This window comes from Podarcis liolepis, assembly GCF_965112155.1.
Source record: "Podarcis liolepis genome assembly, chromosome: 1".
Lineage (NCBI taxonomy): Eukaryota > Metazoa > Chordata > Lepidosauria > Squamata > Lacertidae > Podarcis > Podarcis liolepis.
Genome location: NC_139554.1, coordinates 83,422,338 through 83,442,529, shown reverse-complemented (window position 1 = coordinate 83,442,529; position 20,192 = coordinate 83,422,338). Strand labels below are relative to the sequence as shown.

The 20,192-nt window shown below is 47.4% G+C and overlaps 1 protein-coding gene across 2 annotated transcripts in view; it reads right to left on the bottom strand.

Moving 5' to 3' along the window:
- Positions 1–2,241: 2,241 nt before the first annotated feature.
- The window catches only part of GRK2 (G protein-coupled receptor kinase 2), a 43,143-nt gene continuing 25,192 nt past the window's right edge, over positions 2,242–20,192 (bottom strand). Inside the window, exons 14-21 of one of the 2 annotated variants that reach the window (XM_083513877.1) lie at positions 19,900–19,966; positions 17,491–17,591; positions 11,280–11,346; positions 10,721–10,816; positions 8,856–9,018; positions 8,416–8,552; positions 8,042–8,176; positions 2,242–4,403 (exon numbers count right to left, since the gene is read on the bottom strand). In XM_083513877.1, coding sequence (XP_083370003.1) covers positions 4,233–4,403; positions 8,042–8,176; positions 8,416–8,552; positions 8,856–9,018; positions 10,721–10,816; positions 11,280–11,346; positions 17,491–17,591; positions 19,900–19,966 — 937 coding nt within the window. In that variant the 3' untranslated portion in view covers positions 2,242–4,232. The remainder of the gene's footprint in view (positions 4,404–8,041; positions 8,177–8,415; positions 8,553–8,855; positions 9,019–10,720; positions 10,817–11,279; positions 11,347–17,490; positions 17,592–19,899; positions 19,967–20,192) is intronic. The other variant, XM_083513878.1, reaches the window with a different exon arrangement.

The following is a 20,192-nucleotide window of genomic DNA, read 5'->3' as shown; positions in this document are numbered from 1 at the left end:
AGTGCACCTTTCTCTACTGAGTAGGAACAACCAGGACTCCAGCCAAGCTTCTTGAACCTCACACAACTCATTCTAGAAATTAAACTCTATCCTTCCAATCCTAAATATGGACTATCCACTGCTTTTTATTTAAAGTTGTTTTGTGTATGCATCTTTCAAGCCAGAAGGATATAGGACTGGGAAATCATTTCTAAAAACACATTTCTAGACATGTGCATTCAGAAATGAGTCCCTCTGTGTTTAGTGGGTATTAGGTCACAGGTATTGGTCATCCAATATACCCCCTGGGAATAAATCTTATTCAGCTCAGTGACGCTTTATTCTGAGTAGACATGGATATGATTATTGTACTAACAGACTTTCAGTAATGGCTCCCTCAGGTTTTCACATGCAGGACCTGCTCTCTACCTGCTTGGGGAAGTGTTGCCTTGTTGCAGACTTGTTCAGTGGTTGAAGTAACAAAGTAGTTGGCACCCAGTTAAACCTGAAGTTGTTTTCACCTGTCATGGAGTAAACATGCCTTCCATGACTAGGCCTAGAAAAATGCAGTACAGGAAGTGTAGAGGAGGCACCTTTAAAACAGCAAGGCAACCTTTCCTTTGGAAAGGTTACTATTCCTTCTCAAGAGTCAAGAAACGTGCTCTGTGAATCATAAACCCTACACCTCCAGTCATACACCCCAGCCTGTCTTTCTCTCCATTTTTGACAGAGAAGGGTTCCATTGGCTTTTAAGAGTTCTGTGATGGGCAGAAATTCAGCAGGGCAGCTTACTCCAACATGGCTTCCTTTAGATTGTGAAAAGCTCCCCATTACACTTCTGCCTCAAACAGATGCTATTAAATTATTATCAAATGTTGTTAAGAGGGATGGGGAAATGGAATTCCACTGCGCCATGAAGGTCTTTTATGGAGAGAAAAGTATTCCAGCTGTTGTGCTAAGCTCCAGCCCAGCTGTGCTCAGTTTGTTTTGGTAAGTTCATTGAGACTCTTGTATCAGAAACAAGCAAGTCTTGTGGCACCTTCAAGAATGATTTGTTGTGGCAGAAGCTTTCATGAACTAGCACGCACGACATCAGATGCATGAAGTGTTATCCTCAGTTGACAGATAATATATACATGCACATAGCTGTAGAGGGGGAAATGTAAACAGTGGGTCCAAGAGGCTATAAAATGCAAAGGGTTGCAGCAGGTCTGTGACGTTTTTTGTGCAGAGCTCAAATGTATACAAGATAAGCACAGACTGGTGTACTCTCAGCTGCAGTCACTATAATCCTATTGATCTTTCTTTGCTGTTTATTGATGCTAGTGTTTTAAGGTGTGTGTTTTTTTCCTTTTTGAGAGTTTTTGTAGTTCATGAAACCCCCCATATGGGTTCTATGGGAAGAGTGGGGCATGAATCATTTACTATGCAATGCTAATTCAGCACTTCCATACCATGTTTGCAGGGGAGAACCACAGTCCCCATTAGGTCCAAATTGAAAAGAACTGAATTTGATGATAAATTCTAATTTAGCTATTTTATGCTGGAGTATCCCTTAGAAACCTTTTTTTTTTTTGTGAAGCATGGCAATATTGAGGATATCAGAAATGTTCTCCCACCACTTTGTTTATCCTATGGGGACAGCAGAAGGACTTGGTTTGTTAGTGATGCACTATATTACGTTGGAGCTTGAGACCCATAGGAGAGAGTTGGTTGGTCACCTATTATAATGCAAGAATTTCTTGACATATTTGTGTGCTTCCTACCATAGATTCCTAAATGGATGCTTCAATTTAGAGCAGGGGTGAGGAAACTTTGCTCCGCCAGATGTTACTGAACTATAGTTCCCATCAGCCTTGACTAACGGCCATGCTGACAGGGGCTGATGGGAGATGTAGTTTAGCAACACCTGGAAGACCAAAAATTTCTCATCCTTGCTCCAGAGAAAGGAAACGGAGCACCCATATCACCATGGAAAACACACAATCTGCATGCCTATGGTCCCAGCTTCAGTCTCCATGGTCTTGGGGCTGGATTCTGCCATAGACCAGCCTTCCCCAACCTGGTGGGCTACAGCTCCCACTATCTGTGACAATTGGTCTTGTTGACTGGGGCTAATGGAGGCTGTATTCTTAAAACACCTGGATTGGATACCAGCTTTGGAAAAGCTGGAGTTGACAACCCTGAGCCAACAGCCCAACTCAATCTAATCAGCGACACGTTTTACGCATTCTGGTGCCGAGAGCCACAGAAGAGCCTGCGTTTTTCTAAGCTTTGTGGGTTTTGGATTTTTTTTATTATAAAAACAGTCTTTTTATCCCACTCATTAAAATCACATTCAAAAATCGGCAAAAAATCCATAATAATAACCCAGAGAGACAAACCAGAGATCAATATTTACAAACACTGCAGGGAAAGGGGGGGCTCCCGCTCTACCCCTCCCCCTCCCAGGGCCAATCGCCTTGGGAGGAATGTGGGAGCCATGTAGCAGAACAGGCAAAAACTCATCACATGAGGCGGAGTGGGGGGGGCATGCAGCAGAGGCAATCGCATGCGCTTGGGGCATGACACCATGGGGATGAGAGACCTGATCCCCAACCGAAAGCCACCTACCCTTAACCCCTCTGTTAAACCGCAGGTGGAGGGAAGAGGAGGAGGAGGAGGAGGAGGGGTACAGGGTCAATTCAACCTGATATTTCTCCCCATCCTGTGGGAGAAACCGTAACACTGCTAGGGGAAGGGGAGGTGGTGGGTGGGGGGAGCTGTTAATACAGAGGGATACTGGAAGGGAGGGGCAGAATGGGCCTAGTTTTTCCACACCCAGCCAAGCCCCCCCTTGGCACAAAGATATTTACAGAATCCTTCAGACACTTGGGACTTGGCACAGGGCCTCATCCAGGCCGAGCTTCCAGTGACCGCACCCCCCCACTCCCCCCACTCCAGGCTCAGCCCAGAGAGGCCCTGAGAGCAGAGGGGCCAGGCAGCTCAGAAATCTCTTTTGGCATGAAACCTGCTGCCCCTCCCCTCTTTCCACAGCAAAGCAAGATGGGCATTTGGCAGTAGAGACAGCAGAGCAAGAGGCAGTTCTCATCCCACTCCAAGGAGAAGATTCAGAGGCAATAGTACAGAGACTGGGCAAGCCAAACGCAAGGAGCTTGTCCAGATTCGGCCCCAGGGAGTACGACGTTTTGCAGACTCCACGGGGCCAACTGGGAAGGGCACAACAATAATCTTGAAATTTGGCACAGTTGATAAGAGAATGCCTGGGAGAGCAGGGTGGCAAAAGGCAGAGGGCAGGCCACAACTCTGAGGCGGCAGCAAGAGCAGCAGCAGCAGCCGCTGCCCCAGGTCAGGAATTCAGGATTTGGAATGGCAACTGGCGGGACCAGAAGAGGGTGGTAGGGAAGGATTCAGGACATGAACTCAGGGACGAAGGGAAGAGAACAGAACAGGAGCAAGCCTTCATTTTTTTCTTAGACATTTTCGTTACAGTGTAAGAGTTTCAAGGCAATTCCTTATCACACTCTAGAGTGCAAACCCAGCCAATGCTGAAGGGGATTGATTATGGCACAGTGGCTGCCTAGCCGATATTCTGTGAGTGACGGGCGGCGGGAAATACACTCTTTTGAGCTATCCCATCTATGCCAGAACCAGGGCGCCCTTTCTGCAGGGGGCCTGCTGTGGAACCGTACGCCAGAGCCTGGCGTTGGAAAGAAAAGGGGCTGGGGACACGGGTTGTTGTGCCGATGCATCTCTTCACTTGAAGCTGGTGTGAAGGGACTCACTCACCTGAGAGGACATGCCCTGCCAGCCACTCCATGGGGAGCAAGGCCTAAGCCAGCAGGCTCTCTCGTGAGTGCGCTAGCGCATGTCTGGCAGCCACAGGGGAGGAAGCAGGGAGGACACAAGATGTGTGGCACACCTCAGGGCATCTCCTTCCATTGGTCCTATTTAGAGGCAGGGCTTTAATCCCAGCTTTCCTTCGTGGGGGGCAGGGGGTGTGTGGGGTAGACGCTCATCCACCTTGCCAACCAGGCTCCTTCCCCTCAAATGGGTATTGGTCCCCCTGTGCTGGGGGATGGGGAGAGGGAAGTCTGTCCCACACCTTCTGGATGCCCCACCCCCTCACTATAATACCCCAGGGGGCTGGGGTGGACATCACAATGATCAGCGAAAGGAGACAGGAGAGAGGGTGGGGATGGTGGACAAACCCAGCCAAATAAATTAAGGATGGGAGAGGAAGTCAAGGAGGGTCAGAGGCCGTTGGTGCTGCTGCTGCTGCGCTGGAGCAGAGGGACCTTGCTGAGCTCCACCACCGGAGAGCGCGGCTTGTGTTTCATTTTGGGCACCCTCTGCAGCAGCTGCTGGGCTTCCTGGTAGGCTTCGCGCAGCTCCTTCTTCCATTGCACCAACTCCGGATCGCTCTGGAGGAGGAAAGGCAAAGGATTAGCATGAGGGCCCCCTAGAATACAAAGGAGACATCTCTCAAGGCAGCAGCCATTATTTTGCTCAGGGCAGGAGAGGGTATCAATCGCCTTGGACCTTACAATCGGCTTGGGAGTGGTGCTGCCATAACTGGTTGGTGCCCAGTTGGCACTTACTGAAGCAGGGCCTTCTGAGTGGTGGCTCTGGGGTTATGGAATACCCTCCCTGGTGAGATGCATCCATCTCCCTCATTATTAAGGTTTGGGAGCAACTTAAAAACATTCCTGTTTAACCAGGCCTATGACGGCTGGAAGATACTGTTCTTGGCAACCCCTTGACATCATTAGCTGTGCAAGCATGTGATTGTTTTTAAATGTTCTAAACGTTGTCAGAAAACAACCACCAGACTAAAATTCTGGAAGCTGTGTACAAATGGTTAATGCTTTCAGGAATTATTTCCTAATGGCACTTCTCTGTGCCAGCCCATTAGCACCAATACTTTCTCTCTGTAGAGAAGGAATAGGAAGCCAGAGGTAAAGAGTTTCTCAGCACAGCTCCTGATCATAAGGAGCATCTTGCTGTTCACCTAGGATGCTCTTCTCCTGCATGGACCAACACTCAGGCAAAAGGCTGTTTAATCCCCACACATATTACTTGTGTTGATTTCCTCTTATGCATCACAACTGCTCAGTCACATTTGCCTGTCGCTTGGCTTACGCATAAAAGCCAGATCTCAGGGGAACAATATAGGGCAGACTGCCAAAGCCCCTATGACTGCTCATACTGGACCAGAGAGGGCTTAAAGAGGTGCTTGCCTGTATATGGGGTCATGTGGGAGTGAGGCAATGGACGCAGCCAATGATTAATCTTCCCTTAATTCAAAATATGGCCTTTGTTAAAAACATATAGATTCCTGAGTACTATAGACCTATCAACAGCATGAGAGAGGGAGAAGAGGTGCCTTTGGAAGGTCAAGGCAGAGGCACCCAATTTTGGGGATGCTGGCTAGGCTGCCTACAGTAGGACCATCACAGCGACAGTGAGGGACACCTCAGCAAAAATGCAGGCTTTAAAAAAATAGCACAAATTCAACCGTCAATTTATTTCGGGGCTAGGTATGTGTGTGTATCCACTCTTGAGGATGGATTTGGCCCGTGGGTTAGCTATCCCTGCTACACAAACTTGCCTGGGGAAAAGAAAACCCCACTGAATTAGTGGGGCCTACTTCAGAATAGGCAAGTTTAGGATTGCACTGCAGATGGGTTTTCCAGCAAAGGGATAAACCTCTTGCACCCACGCAAAGTCCTTGCCTCCCAATACAATAACACACGCTACTCCAACTCCTCTAGGCTTGAACAAGTTCTAAGAGAATTATGCAGCTTCAGCTATATTCTGTACATCTGATGAATACATATAATTATTCTGGTTGTAGAGAACTCTCTTCTCCTTTTGATGCAAAGCACACACCGCTCTATTTATAGTCTTCTAAAATGTGAACTAGCTTTCTTAACTGAACAGGACATTCCCCCTCCCCATAGATTGAGAAGGGGCTCCCCCTCCTCCAGTAGCCTGTAGGGGACCTCGTGACCATAGAATTCAAGAAATCACAGAACAGGAAGGGAACACAGGCCATCGAGTTAAATAGGGAGAACAGGAAGCACAACTGTTTTACACTTCCTGTTTCTGCTCTGTCATCTCACTCTTATCTCTTCTTTTGGCTCTCCTAAGCTCCCCACACTTGCTCACCCCCTTGTGAGGGTAGACTTGAAAAGATCTGTTTCAGATTTGAATGAGAAACAAACACAAAGAGCTGCAAGATACTTGTGCCTCTGATTCATCCTACACCTGAGGGTTCAAATTTGATTCAGCCGCAAGAAAGGACTATCAACCCTTCCCCTGATCTCATCTGACCAGAACAACCTACCAAATCAAGAACACAACTTCAGAAAGGTGTTCGCCTAATACCTCCAAGTGACTAAAACAAGCTGCAAACTTCAGGAATGTAAGCAAGCCCCCTCCACTATCGATCTATCCTGGCAGGATGAAGGCACCGTGGGTGTTTCCTGTGTCACAGAAATTTGTCATTTGTCCACCTTGGATGGAGTTGCTCTCTTCTTGAAGAGAAGGCACACAATGTTTGAGTGCTTCTGGTACCCTAAGGAGCTAGAAGCATCTTTTACCAGCTGCATATGGTATGACAGCTATGGTCATTTCTGGACCAGGAGAGCTTAATCACAGGCACTGTTGACTTCAAGACTGAATTACTGCCGCTCTATGTGGACCTTCCCATGTGCTCGATCCAGAAATTGCAGTTAGTGCAGAATGCTGCAGCATGACTGCTGACTGGAGAGAGATCCTGCCATCATATTACACCTCTGTTCTGAGATCTGCACTGGTTGCTGATTTGTTACCATTCAAGGTGTCACTATTTATATATAAAGCCTTTAACAGCTTGGGAATACAGTGGTACCTCTGGTTAAAAACTTAATTCATTCCGGAGGTCCGTTCTTAACCTGAAACTGTTCTTAACCTGAAGCACCACTTTAGCTAATGGGGCCTCCCGCTGCCACTGCCACGTGATTTCTGTTCTCATCCTGAGGTAAAGTTCTTAACCTGAGGTACTACTTCCAGGTTAGCAGAGTCTGTAACCCGAAGTGTTTGTAATCTGAGGTGTCTGTAACCCGAGGTACCACTGTAGTCTACTTTGCTTCAATCTGTGGAACTGGCACCATTACAGGTGTCACATAAAGTCCTTTGTAAGAAATTGCTCTTTCAGTATGGCAGTACTCAACCCTTTGGAACTCCCTGCTTATTGACATCAGGCTGCATTCTTTTCAGCACCTGCTTAACATAGTTTTGTTTAGGCAAGCCCAGCCAAACATGTAGAATGTGACCTCAGCAGGATTTTTATTAATCTCAGGTACAGAAATAAGACCATGAACTAGTGTAGCATAAAAAGGTAAAGGTAAAGGACCCCGACAGTTAAGTCCAGTAGCAAACAACTCTGGGGTTGTGGTGCTCATCTCACTTTACTGGCCAAGGGAGCCAACGTTTGTCCGCAGACAGTTTTTCCGGGTCATGTGGCCAGCATGACTAAGCTGCTTCTGGCGAAACCACAACAGTTCACAGAAACGCCGTTTACCTTCCCACCGGAGCGGTACCTCTTTATCTACTTGCACTTTGACGTGCTTTCGAACTGCTGGGTTGGCAGGAGCAGGGACCCAGCAACGGGAGCTCACCCCGTCATGGGGTTTCGAACAGCCGACCTTCTGATCGGCAAGCCCTAGGCTCAGTGGTTTAGACCACAGTGCCGTGAAATCAGGAAGCCTCAGGTTGTAATCTTGCCTCCGCCATGTATTCACTGGGTGGGGTTTTGCAAGCAAAGTTCTCTCTCAGCTTCAGTCCCCGCCCCCCATTTGCACTATGGGGACAACAATGGTCCCCAGTCTTACAAAGGCCTTGTAAGAATCACTGAGATAATGTACGTGAAACACTTCAAACAGTCAAGATGTGCTATATTATCCTAAGTCCTGTCCAGTCATCAAACCATGCCAAGGGAAACTGGGGGCTGCCCATCACCAATTTTTGGCAACCTCTGGACTTTCTTCTAGGAGAGGCAATGTGAGGAAAAACTCACGTCACACTGCAGGACAAACTGCTTGCCACCCCGGATCTTTAGGAGGATGCACTTTCGATCCTTTATCTGTGTCTCCTCAACAGTCTGGATCTCTTCCATGGTGAGCAGCGACTGCTGTTGTAGGGTCCAAAACATCTTTGGTCAAAGAAAGAGCCACTTATATAACCCCAGGTTAAACATGCATTCTACATCCCTTGCCCACCTCCACATAATCCCATCCTCCAGGCACTGCAATCAATGCCTAATCCTGCCCTGCCCCAAACCCATATGAGACAAACCTAGGCTCTCCCACTTGTATATCGCAAGACTCTCCACCCTCACCCCAAACCTGCCATTTCCCCCTCCCCTCCTTCCTTAGAGGAAAGATCTCTTACCGGGGATTCTCCTTCTCCACGCCACTCCAATCGATTTGGGAAGAGGTAGAAGTACCGCCTCTGCCACTGTGTGAGGAAAGGGTTCCCCAGTTTTGACATGTAGCCGTGCATGATGCAGTCCTTGCCCAGGGCATAATCTGTGTACGGGAATGGCAAAGAGAAGAGCATCAAGGACAGGCCAAAACAAAACAAAAACCCCCACAAGAAACAAAACAAGGAGACACCAAAGGGAACAGTTCAGGGGGAAACAACCCAAGTCATCCAGCCATGTCTTCTCTCCATAGTGGGTGTTGCAGCCAAGAGTGTCCAAAAGCAGGTGCCCTGCAAACTGGCAGGCAGAGCTGGGTGGCAATGGCGGCTGAGGAGGACTGGGTCATGGAGCAGAGCTAGCCTGAATGAGGAAACCCACTGCCACTTGTCCTACCAGCCCTGGGTCTCACCTTCCTCGTGGCCCAACTGCTTGTTCTTGGCTCTTTTGCGAGCCTCCAGCTTGTCAGTCTCTGCGTTGACTGTGTCAAAGACGGTCTCTGTCACCTCCTGCTGCCAACGCTCCGAGATGGTGAGTGGAAAGTTGCGATAGAGCTCCTGGTCACTGTCCAACAGCTGGAATGAGAAGTGAGCCCTTGTTTCCAGGGTAACAGGCACAGTCCCCCTGCTCTGAATATCAGCTGCCAGGGAAACCACAGCAAGAGAGGGCTACTGCCCTCGTGCCCCCCTTGTGGGCTTCTAAGAGGCCTATCCAACTGGGAAGCAGCATGCAGAACTATAGGCCTTTGGTCTGATCCAGCAGCATTCTTCTACTGTGGAGGTTTGGGGTGAGTCCCATTTCTTCCTTTCTATCTTAAATATTTGACATGGATATTCTCTCTGGCTCTGCCTTCTGCACTTCTCCACCTTCCCAGACTTACATCGCCTCTTCTAGGCACCAAAACCGAAACCCACCAGGTTTTCCCTAATCACTTCCCAGCTGATCTCAGCTCCCTCCAGTTCTCTCCCAACCAACTCAGACACAACACCTCTCCTATCGTGCCTGCAGAGGTGGGGGGAACCATTATGCAGCTCAGGATCCCACCACCTAAAGGAGTTCTCCCCTCCAGAACAAACCCAGGTCCTGCACTCATCATCTGAGGGCATTCTGTGTTTGCTCTCTCCAAGAGAGGCAGAGAGGGTGGTGACACAAGAATGGGCCTTTTCAATGGTGGCTTCCCGAGGGAAGCAAGCTTGGCACCATCATTGTTTGCCTTTAGGTGCCAATTTTATTTACCCAGCCCCTCAAGCCTTAATTTGGAGGTTATTTAGTTATGTCTGTGGCCTCTTTTTTTGGTCTTCCTTTTAGTGGGGTACATGCTTCGTATATTTATCTATGAATGCACATTGTAAAGTTCTTTATTGCTGTGTGCGTGTGTGATTTCTGTTCTTTACTTTGCAACTCGCTTTGGCTTAAAGTCAAGTAACTTTTCTCAGTCCGGTAAACCCCTCTACACAAAATTCTGCTTGCCCTGGTACCTAAGGCATTTGGAGAACCGCTGGACACGTCTCAAAACACTCCCAAAGTTTGCTGTTCAGAAGAGTAGATTTAGGTTCTAGGGGATGCAGCAATCGTATGACAAACTTCTTCCACATATAAGGAATAGTTTGGCTAAGGCTGAACATCCCCGTCTTATGTGCTATTTACTTTGTGGACTTCATTACCAAAGATGACATGCTGGCCACTACCCAAGTAGCTCTTCAAAGGTTTAAACACACGCATGGCTGTTCGCCAGGATAAATGAAACCTCTATGTTCAGAGGCAGTATAGCTCCAACTACTGAAGGCGAGAGAGAGAGAGAGAGAGAGAGAGAGAGAGAGAGAGAGAGAGAGAGAAGGGGTGTCTATCTCCATCATGCTCTGCTTGTGAGTTTCCCAGTGGTCTGTGGCTGGCCTTAGTGTCGGAGACAAAGTGCTGAACTAGATGGACTGAAGCCAACATATCAGTCCAGTAACATTCATTTGTCAAATCAGTCAGTAACATTCATTTGTCTGCGTTATCCTATTCCCTAGTAGCAGAACATAGTATTGCAGCCTACAGTGCAGTTCCACCCATTAGCGCTGCTGCTTCCACTTTGCTGCTGAAGCCCACACCGTGTATTTGTAATCAAACCTGCTCTGAGTGCCACGTTTGGAAGAAAAATGGGAGATGCATTTATTATTAATTAATTAATTAATTAATTAATTAAAGTAGAGGTATGTTCAAACCAAAGAGCAGAGGAGGAAGCTGCAGCTGCCCTAGCAGAGAGTAGGTTAAGGGCTGCCCCCCCCCACATACCTTGATGCCTTTGGTGTCCTCTTCATCAAAGGAGCCAATGTCAAAAGCATCAGCTGCATTCACCTCCCCGCGTGGTGGGATCAAGGGGGGCGGATACTGTGAAGACATGATGGGGGGAAAGTCAACCAAGGAGCAGAGGAGAGCCGCTTATCCCTTACAATTCCTTCCTTCCCTGATGGCCATTTTCAACTACCTAAAGGGCTGTCACACTGAAGAGGGAACAAGCTTGTTCTCTACTGTTCTCAAGACTAGGTCCTGAACCAGTGGATTCAGTTACAAGAAAGGAGACGCCGACTAAACTTCAGGAAGAGCTTTATGACAGTAAGAGCTGTTCAGCAGTGGAACAGACTCTCATGGGAGGTTGTGGACTCTCCTTCATTGGAAGTTTTTAAGCAGAGGTTGGGTGGCTATCTGTCATGGATGCTTTAGTGGTGATTCCTGTATTGCAGGGTGTTGGACTAGATGACCCCTGGGGTCCCTTCCAACTCTATGATTCATGATGACCAAGCAGAGTCTTTATCCCCAGCAACTCCACTGTCTTCCCAACTGCCCTGCTCACCTTTTGGAGGAAAACCATCTGCCAGTCTAGACCCTGGAAGAAGGGACTCTCCTTCACCTCAAGCGCCCTGTTGGAAAGACGGTTGCAGATTACATAGAGTTCCCTCCTCCCTTTGAGCACTGAATAGCTAGGGCAGGGGTAGCCAATGCAGTGTCCACCAGACGGTATGAACTATTACACCCTTTGGTCAATGGGGAGGGAGGCTGGGTGCTGTTCATTACTATCTCTTGTCAGCTACCTGAGTTAGGGGCTAGAGAATAGCTTGGGAACAGCAGCTTCGTCATGAACAGCCACACAGAACTGGAATGCTGCCTTTGTGTTCATCTAACAGCTGAGCAATTTCCTTTGAAGGAAAACTTGTTTTGTTTAAAAGGACAGCAGGATTTAGCTTGGCCTAACCACATCTGCAGCTCTTGACTTTTACCACCTAGATTAACTCAGCCTGGTGTGCCTTCTTTGCCCTCCGCCAAAAAACCCAACAACCCTGAGCTGTTCTGTAGCAAACAAAGGACAAGAGAAAAAAAATCCTTCCAGTAGCACCTTAAAGACCAACTAAGTTAGTTCTTGGTATGAGCTTTCGTGTGCATGCACACTTCTTCAGATGTGCATGCACACGAAAGCTCATACCAAGAACTAACTTAGTTGGTCTTTAAGGTGCTACTGGAAGGAATTTTTTTATTTTGACTATGGCAGACCAACACGGCTACCTATCTGTAAAAGGACAAGAGAGACATGGAGCAACTTAAAGGTAGGGCTGTGCAAATACTGCAATTCTGCAGGTGCTCAGAAGAAGGGCAGATCTGAACTTCTCAGAAAGCCAGAATCTGGCTTTCTGAAAAGTTCAGGTCTCATTTTTAAGGCAGGCAAGTCTGTAGTCCTTATGGCTTTGAATATATATTTGAAAGTATGTGAGCTATGCTTACTAAAAACTCAGAACCTAGAGAAAGATGATCAGAGATTCAGGGGCGGGCAGCTTCGGAAAATGTGCAAACCTCTTATATACAAGTCAAAGAACACAGCTCTTGTTGACACAGAATTTGGGATTGCCTAGCCACAGAACGCTGTTAACACGAAGTCTGCACATCACACCTTAGAGGCTAAGTGACTCATCGTAGCACAAACGTTTATAGGAAAGAGCCGACTTCATCAGATGCAGGATGTAAACAAAGCTGATTTGTCCCTACATGAGACACGTCAGTTTCTGGGTGTGGGAAAATGATTGCTTGTACATGAGAGCATGAGCAAAGTTCTTATTGTTACAGGGTGATCTCATAGCTAGAAGCATCCTTGGAGCATGAATAGCGCGTGAACAGCTCGTGCTGTCCCATATGATTGGTTAACGTAGTATGGTCTGATCGCTCGCATGGTCTAGTACCAAGGTCTTTATCTGCTGGCTAGAACAAATTGCTTGACTTGTATTTTTTGTATCCTTACTTGGCTTGTATCTTTCTGATTTTCACACAATAAAAGCTGTGCTGCATTAGCCCTAGGAGCAGCCATATTTCCCTACGAGCTGCCATGTTTCCCTAGGAGCAGCCATAATTCGGAACCTATCTTGGTGTGAGACTGATTTTTCTCTGGATGCCGAGCTGCAACTCGACAATTGGTGCCCCGTGTGACTGCCTTCGGACTTCACGTTGTTTTTCATTATTCAGCACTCACCTACACGTCGTTCATCCACGTAGTGGATCCCTGGTGAGTGCTCCCGTGTGACTGCCTGTTTTTCATTATTCAGCACTCACCAACACGTCGTTCATCCACGTAGTGGATCCCTGGTGAGTGCTCCCGTGTGTACAACGTTCAGCTCTCACCTCGCCCCGCAAGGGCTGCAGACGCGTCGTTCATCCACGTAGTGGATCCCCGGTGAGAGCTCCCGTGTGAATGTGATTCTGGACTACGTTACGGACTTATCAGCACTTATCTCCGCCCGGACAGGGCAAAAGGCGCCTCTCTCTCATCCTCCTACGGATCCCTCGGTAAGTGCTCCCTGCTCTTTTTGCAACTCTTGCAATCATGGGAAAATCTCTCTCTGCACCACAGAAAAATTTTTTTAAAGACCTTAAATTCCTTTTGGCCAGTAACAACCTTGCTGTTCGGAAAGCTGACCTTAAGTCCCTTATAAAAGCCCTGGACACTCACTGTCCGTGGTTCCCCCAGGACGGAAACTGGGAGTTAGACGATTGGAAAAAAATTGGACACTTCTTTCAAAATCATCCGCAGATTGATGTAAAGGTTTTGCATGCCTGGGGTAACGTCTACAAAGCTATGTCGTGCTTAACTCCCTCAAACATTCTTCTGGCTGCTGGAACAGCTTCTTCAAACACCCCCCCGGTTCCCGCTTTGCCTGCCTCAAACCTACCTCCTAAACCGCCGGACATTCTCTCTCCGGCTCATCCTGTCACTCCCCTGCATTCTTCAAATTCTGCAGCACCCCCCGCTCTTCCACCTCCTCCGCCCAAGGCATTTGGCACCGCTCCTACTATTCCTCTCCAAGAAGAGACTCTTTGTACCACCGCTCCGTTGTTGCCTTTTGATTCTGATACTCCAAATCACTTTCCTGTGATTGCTCCTGCACCCCCAGCCCCCGTCATGCTGACTCAAACCGATATTCTCGATGGGCTGACGGGAGGAGGCAATTTTCTTCCTATTGCCCAACAGTTGGCCATTGATCCTATGTATTGGGCAGCCACCACAGCCTCAGCCCAAGAGGCTCTGGCCTCTGTCCCTGATGACAGGAATGAGCGTGATGGCCGATGGGGAAGCGTTAGACAGGGTCCTGCAAAGCCCTATGGACAATTTGTCGATCGCTTGTATAATACCTTCAAGCGGCAAGTTCAGGACCTGGCAGCACAAGAACTGATTGTACGCCAGCTTGCGTTTGATCAAGAGGACTTTAAGCAAGCGCTGCGCCTTCTAATGGCAACATCAAATATAGCCATTGCTGATATGCTTAAAGCCTGCCAGTCAGTGGGCACTGCTAGCCACGGCCTGCTAGCCATGGCCTTGTCCTCCGCCGTGTCCCAAAATCCTGCTAAGGATAAAACCTGTTTGATTGACAGTGGCTAAGGAGAAAATCCAGCGGACCTTACCCATTGCGTACCTGGGACATGAGCTGCCAGCATCTGCAGCCATTCCAGTCACGCCTCAACTACAGTTTCCTGATCTTAAACTGGTGGATTTACAACAAATTCTTGGACAGCTGAATTGGATAAAGAGTTATTTGGACCTGCCCACTTCCACTTTGTCTCCACTATTTTCTGCCCTTAAAGGACACAAGAATCCAGCGGACAAGATCACAATCACCTCTGCAATGGAAGAGGCTCTTCCACAGCTGTTCCAGTGTTTCCTGGCACGCTGAAAAGCCATCTTCATCCCTACTGCATTGGCCCCCCTTTTCCCTGGGAAGCCACTTCAACCACCAAACATCATTACAGTTTTGCTGCCTTCTAATAGCGACCATCCCATCTGTATCATCACGCTTCATTGGGCTTGGACTTTTGACTCAGCAGTACAAGGAGCAATACATCAGACTTATTTACAGCAAATGGGCTCCTGTATCTGCAGAAATGGTTGTGTGACTTTTTCTGGAATGTGGTTTTTACATGCCAATAATCGAGCCATGAAATATCACACAGGTTGCTTGGAAGTGGCCATTGGACTAATTTACCATTCTCATCCTTATTGACATCGCTTGGATTTTACCCCCCAGATCTCTTCTTTTTTTTTTCTCCTCCCTCAGGAGTCCTGCCCTATGATGTGTTCCCCTGAGCATGTACAGAGGGCTGTCTTGGAACTATTGTGGACTCTTGGCAAGGGAGGGGGTGAAGGGATTTTAGTGTGTTCCAGTTGTTTCATTTTTGTGCTTTGGCATGGTTCCCGGACAGAATGAAAGTTGCGATATGGTTCTTTAACATGGCCCGCGAAGACAATGGGCTCTGTTCTCGACCTTGTTGCAATCTTTTTTAGTTACAGCAAGTGGAATATGCTTGAAGCGAAAAAAATATGCTTGGCTAGTGCCCTTTTAGCTGCTGAGAAAAATGATTTTAAAAAGCTTCTCAAAGCTTTGAAGCTTTTTTGATGGTGGTATTCTAGCATTCCAGTAAATGCTTCATTTAAGATTAGCAATAATATGAAGGACAATCGTATAAGTTTAACAGGGACAGCCATCTCTAGGTCTCTTCTGCCTTCTTTAGGTGCAGCCATGAATTACCGTGATTTGCATAAATTGGCAAACTGGACAGAAAATTTGTTTAATTCCACCATTTTGGCTTTAAAAATGATTAACAAAGAAATATCAGAAATAAGAAATGTAGTTCTTCAACATCATTATGCTTTAGATGTGATCCTTGCTTCTAAAGGTGGAATTTGTGCCTTAATTCATTCTCATTGCTGCATGTATATAACTGATCAATTGACCAATATCTCTGCTACTATTGATCATATGGAACAAATGATAGCCCATAATCCTTTGAATCCACCTGAAGGTTTTGATCCATGGGAGTGGTTGTCTTCTTGGTTACCTAATGGATTATGGTTAAGAAAAATATTATTGATTGTAATTGCATGTATTGCTGGCTTCATCATGGTGTGTTGTTGCATTCAATGCATACCCTCTTTGATTTCCCAATGCACTGCATGGTGGTACCGACCACGGCCCACCACAGGGGTTACAAGAGGAATTTATGTTGCAAAGTGTAGACGCTTAGGCAATGAAGTGTACTAATGGTCCCTCTTTTTTCCTCTAACAATATAAACAAGAAAAGAGGACATGTGGGAAAATGATTGCTTGTACATGAGAGCATGAGCAAAGTTCTTATTGTTACAGGGTGATCTCATAGCTAGAAGCATCCTTGGAGCATGAATAGCGCGTGAACAGCTCGTGCTGTCCCATATGATTGGTTAACGTAGTATGGTCTGATCGCTCGCATGGTCTAGTACCAAGGTCTTTATCTGCTGGCTAGAACAAATTGCTTGATTTGTATTTTTTGTATCTTTCTATTTCACACATTTCACACAATAAAAGCTGTGCTGCATTAGCCCTAGGAGCAGCCATATTTCCCTACGAGCTGCCATGTTTCCCTAGGAGCAGCCATAATTCGGAACCTATCTTGGTGTGAGACTGATTTTTCTCTGGATGCCGAGCTGCAACTCGACATCTGGGTTATATATATTCGTCGCAAGAGTTGAGAATAGCCTATTCTGGGGCAGGATTGTTTAATTTGCTCCATTATTATTTTATGAAAGGGTGAATCAGCAAGTACCTAGGCAGGGACTCCCATCTGCCATTCTCCCTACAACAGATATTGTATATGCAAGTGAGTAATAACGATTCATAGCTCTGAAAAGACCTGAAAAGTGTTGTGATAGAAAATTTTATGTTTTGAGAAAAATCAAAACTAGGCTAACAAAATCAGAAAAAAATGGAGAATAAAAGACAGCAGGGGGAAGAGACAGACTGCTGGGGTGCAGGGTAACATGAGGCGCACATTTTGCACACAGCAGCCAATTTAGTCCAAGATTGCTTCTCTGCAACCATTAAAAGCCATAAACTGGATTTTTTAAAGCAAGCAAACTCTGTGATTCTTTGAATTCCAGATCCTATCTTAGGTCTTGCGCTGAACAGGGTACTACATAGAAAGCCCAGAGCCTTGCCGACGAAGGAATAACGTTGCCGGAGCATTCCTTAGCTCCCGCAGTACATCCTCTGCTTCAAGGTCATCTAAATTTGAGTTATCAGATTGTGGCTTCAATCTGAACCTGAGGAACAGGGCAAGCAGGGAGCCTGGGAAAGCTAAGCTAACAGCAGGATGTTAAGCCTGTCCCATAAATACTTTTTAAAAATGGAAGGCACTTCTTGGTCCTGTAGTGTGATATATATGTATTTTAAACCTGCCCTTGTTGTGGCAACCAGAGCACCTGGAAATAGCATGCTTGTCCATTTCCCCGGCTAAGAACTATTCTTAGCTGAGTTCCAAACAACAAAACTCCACTCCACTGATAATTCTGAAAGCATTCTTTGTATAAGAAGGTTGGGCAACTTAATCCCCTCAGCCAACCAATGGCCTCCCAGATGCGCTTAGGCTACAGTTTCCCCTGACTGCTGACCAACCAGTCCAGCAACAACTGGAGGGCCACAGGAATCTCACTCCCCACCAACATCCCTGCCCTACAGCCCATCCAGGCGCTTCAGCTGTTCCCCCCGGAGACTCACCCGCGGCCCATACAACCCAGCCGACGGTTCACATCTCTCTGCAGCAGCCCCTCCAGCAGAGAGCGCAGCTCAGGTGAGAAGGAGTCTGGGAGCTCCACAGCCTGTGGGAACGAGAAGGGCAGAATTATTCTCATTATTAATTCTTACATTTGCACACTGCCCTACACCCGCAGGTCTCAGGGCGGTTTCAACATAAAATCACAATATACATAGTGTTTACAAAAACAACCCCTTCCCCATCACATTTTAAAAGGGCACTGGGTGTTAATCATGGAAATGGGGATGGGAAGGATCTGGAGTAAGAAAGATCCTGCCAGGGTCTAAGAACCTGTGGCCCTCTGGATATTGTTGGACTCCAACTCCCATCAGCCTCAGCCAGCATGGCCTATGTTCAGGGATAATGGGAACTGCAGTCCAGCAACATTGGGAGGAGGTGCCACAGTTTCCTCATCCCTATTGTACAGGAAGAATGTCCTTTGGTATCTAGGGGCATTACTCCCACTAATCTGTCCCCATGGCTCAAAGCTGTGCAGAACGATTGGGTCGGTTTATTTCATTCATTATGACAGAAGGGACAAGCCCATCCTATTCCTGGAGCCCACAGAGAATCCTCAGGAAAGACAACTTTCATCCAGTGGCAACGGAATCACACTCCTGGCAAGAGGTGTAGGAGAGACAGGCAGTGGGCTAAAGGACTCCTCAGTTGTCATCAGAAGAAAAGGTGTTTTAATATCAAATGCCAACCCAACTGTGAAACATTCTCTCTCTCTCTCTCTCTCTCTCTCTCTCTCTCTCTCACACACACACACACACACACACACACACACACACACAGCGGCATAGCTAGCTGCTCGGGTGCCTGGTGTGGGGGCGTGTTCTGCAGCCGGAGGAAGGACAAGCATCTCCAACGCTTGGAACCTCTCCACCACCTCCCCCTCAGCTGTAGGGCGGCTGAGGGAAAGGCAGTAGGCAGAGGCAAGTCCCACACTGCCGTTTCACGCAGAGCAGAACCTGCAGGCGCCTAAGCCACCACGTCACTCCTAAAAAGTTTCATGAGCCCAAATTTTAAAAAACCTGTTTTGTCACACACACCCCGATGACACCCAGGGCGAACCGCATTCCCTGCGCCCCCTTCCTCCACCACTGCAAGCACGGATCTGAAAATAGCTATCTTAATTGCCCACCTATTTTAAGTTTGCCCACAAGCACAATTTCTCCACAACTTGCCTTGCACGATAAAAGTGGCTTGGCTATTGCAAACATCCAAAGCTGCCTCTTATGCACCTTAAACCCCATTCAGCTCCCTCTCATCTCACCATGAGGCCTCAAAAAGCCTGTCAAACAGTTAGGCAGCTGATGCATCGAAACCCGAGTCTGTCATGATGATCAGTATTGTCTCCCTCTTCCCCTCGCTGTCGGCATTACCCAGTTCTAGTGTGTGCAAAAAGGGCTGTGGGAGGGATCCTACACCCTCACGGAAATCTAGGGTGATACACATGAGCTCTGCTGGAAGAAGAATCGAAATCTAGGACTTTCTAGAAACAGCAGCTGCAGCAGCAGTCCTCAGAACCACCCATAAACTTTTGCTAAATGAAGAGGGAACCCCACCCCTGCCACACACTTTGTATAAGTCATGCCCTGAATTAACCTCAACAGCAAATAGTTGCAGCTACGCCACAGCTGTACACCAAAGGCATGGAGGTAGGGCCTTTTCCCGACAGCCGCACCCTGGACTGGCACAAAGCATTTTTATGCCCAGCCCAGAAATTTCTAATGGCACCTTTGCCTGACACTGCTTAGCAGCCTGACACCTTGGCAAGAGTTGTGCTGCTTGCCTTGCCAAACCGTAATTGTTGAGTTCAACCAAACTGCATCTGCTTACAGTCTCTGCACGTTCTCTAGGGAAGGGAATTTCTTTGTGATTTGTCTGTGCGGTGCTAAAAATAGAAGGTCCCCGATCTATTCATGTTCTTCAGGCAGTAGCATAACTTACAGTAATAGTGGGAAATTTAATTCTGCGTACCCATTTCCCTCCTTCCCTCACACAAATGCGCACACTGAGCCACCCAGCTAACCAAACAGAGGGTGCTGGAACTCACGGAGATGGACCCGATCTGAAGTGTAGGGATATTTGACTTTGAGGAAGAATAATGGGGGTTCAGCACAGGAAAAACCTCACGTCAAAATGCTGAATCTATTTGGGAATATGTACTAAGTCCACATGAAACTGGCAAGTTGACATGTAGTATAGGTCAGCCAGGCTCTGCAAAGCGTGGGCATAACTCTGATGACTGGCAAAGGGAAGATCTGAAATTTCGGAGACCTGAAGGGCAAGAGGCGAACAATTCAGCACCTGGAAGCTTTGGGATCCAGGCTGATCCCTGACTGAGCTTGACAACATTTCCTTACCATAGTGAGCGTCATGCGGTCGATCTCATGCTTGTCTTTAGTCTTGTGTTGCCGAAAGGGGCTATGCCTGAGAAGAAGAGCCAGGAGAGCATCAGAAGGAGACTCAGGCCTCACAGGCACCCCCTAACACTTCTTTATTATTATTATTATTATAATTAATTAATTAAATTTGTATAGCGCCCAATACCTGTAGATCTCAGGGCGTTTTTTCCCCAATTCTTGCCATTCCCATTGCAATCAATCCAACCCAGCACCCTCTGAATTCAACCACGGCTCCCTCTGCCAGCTAGACC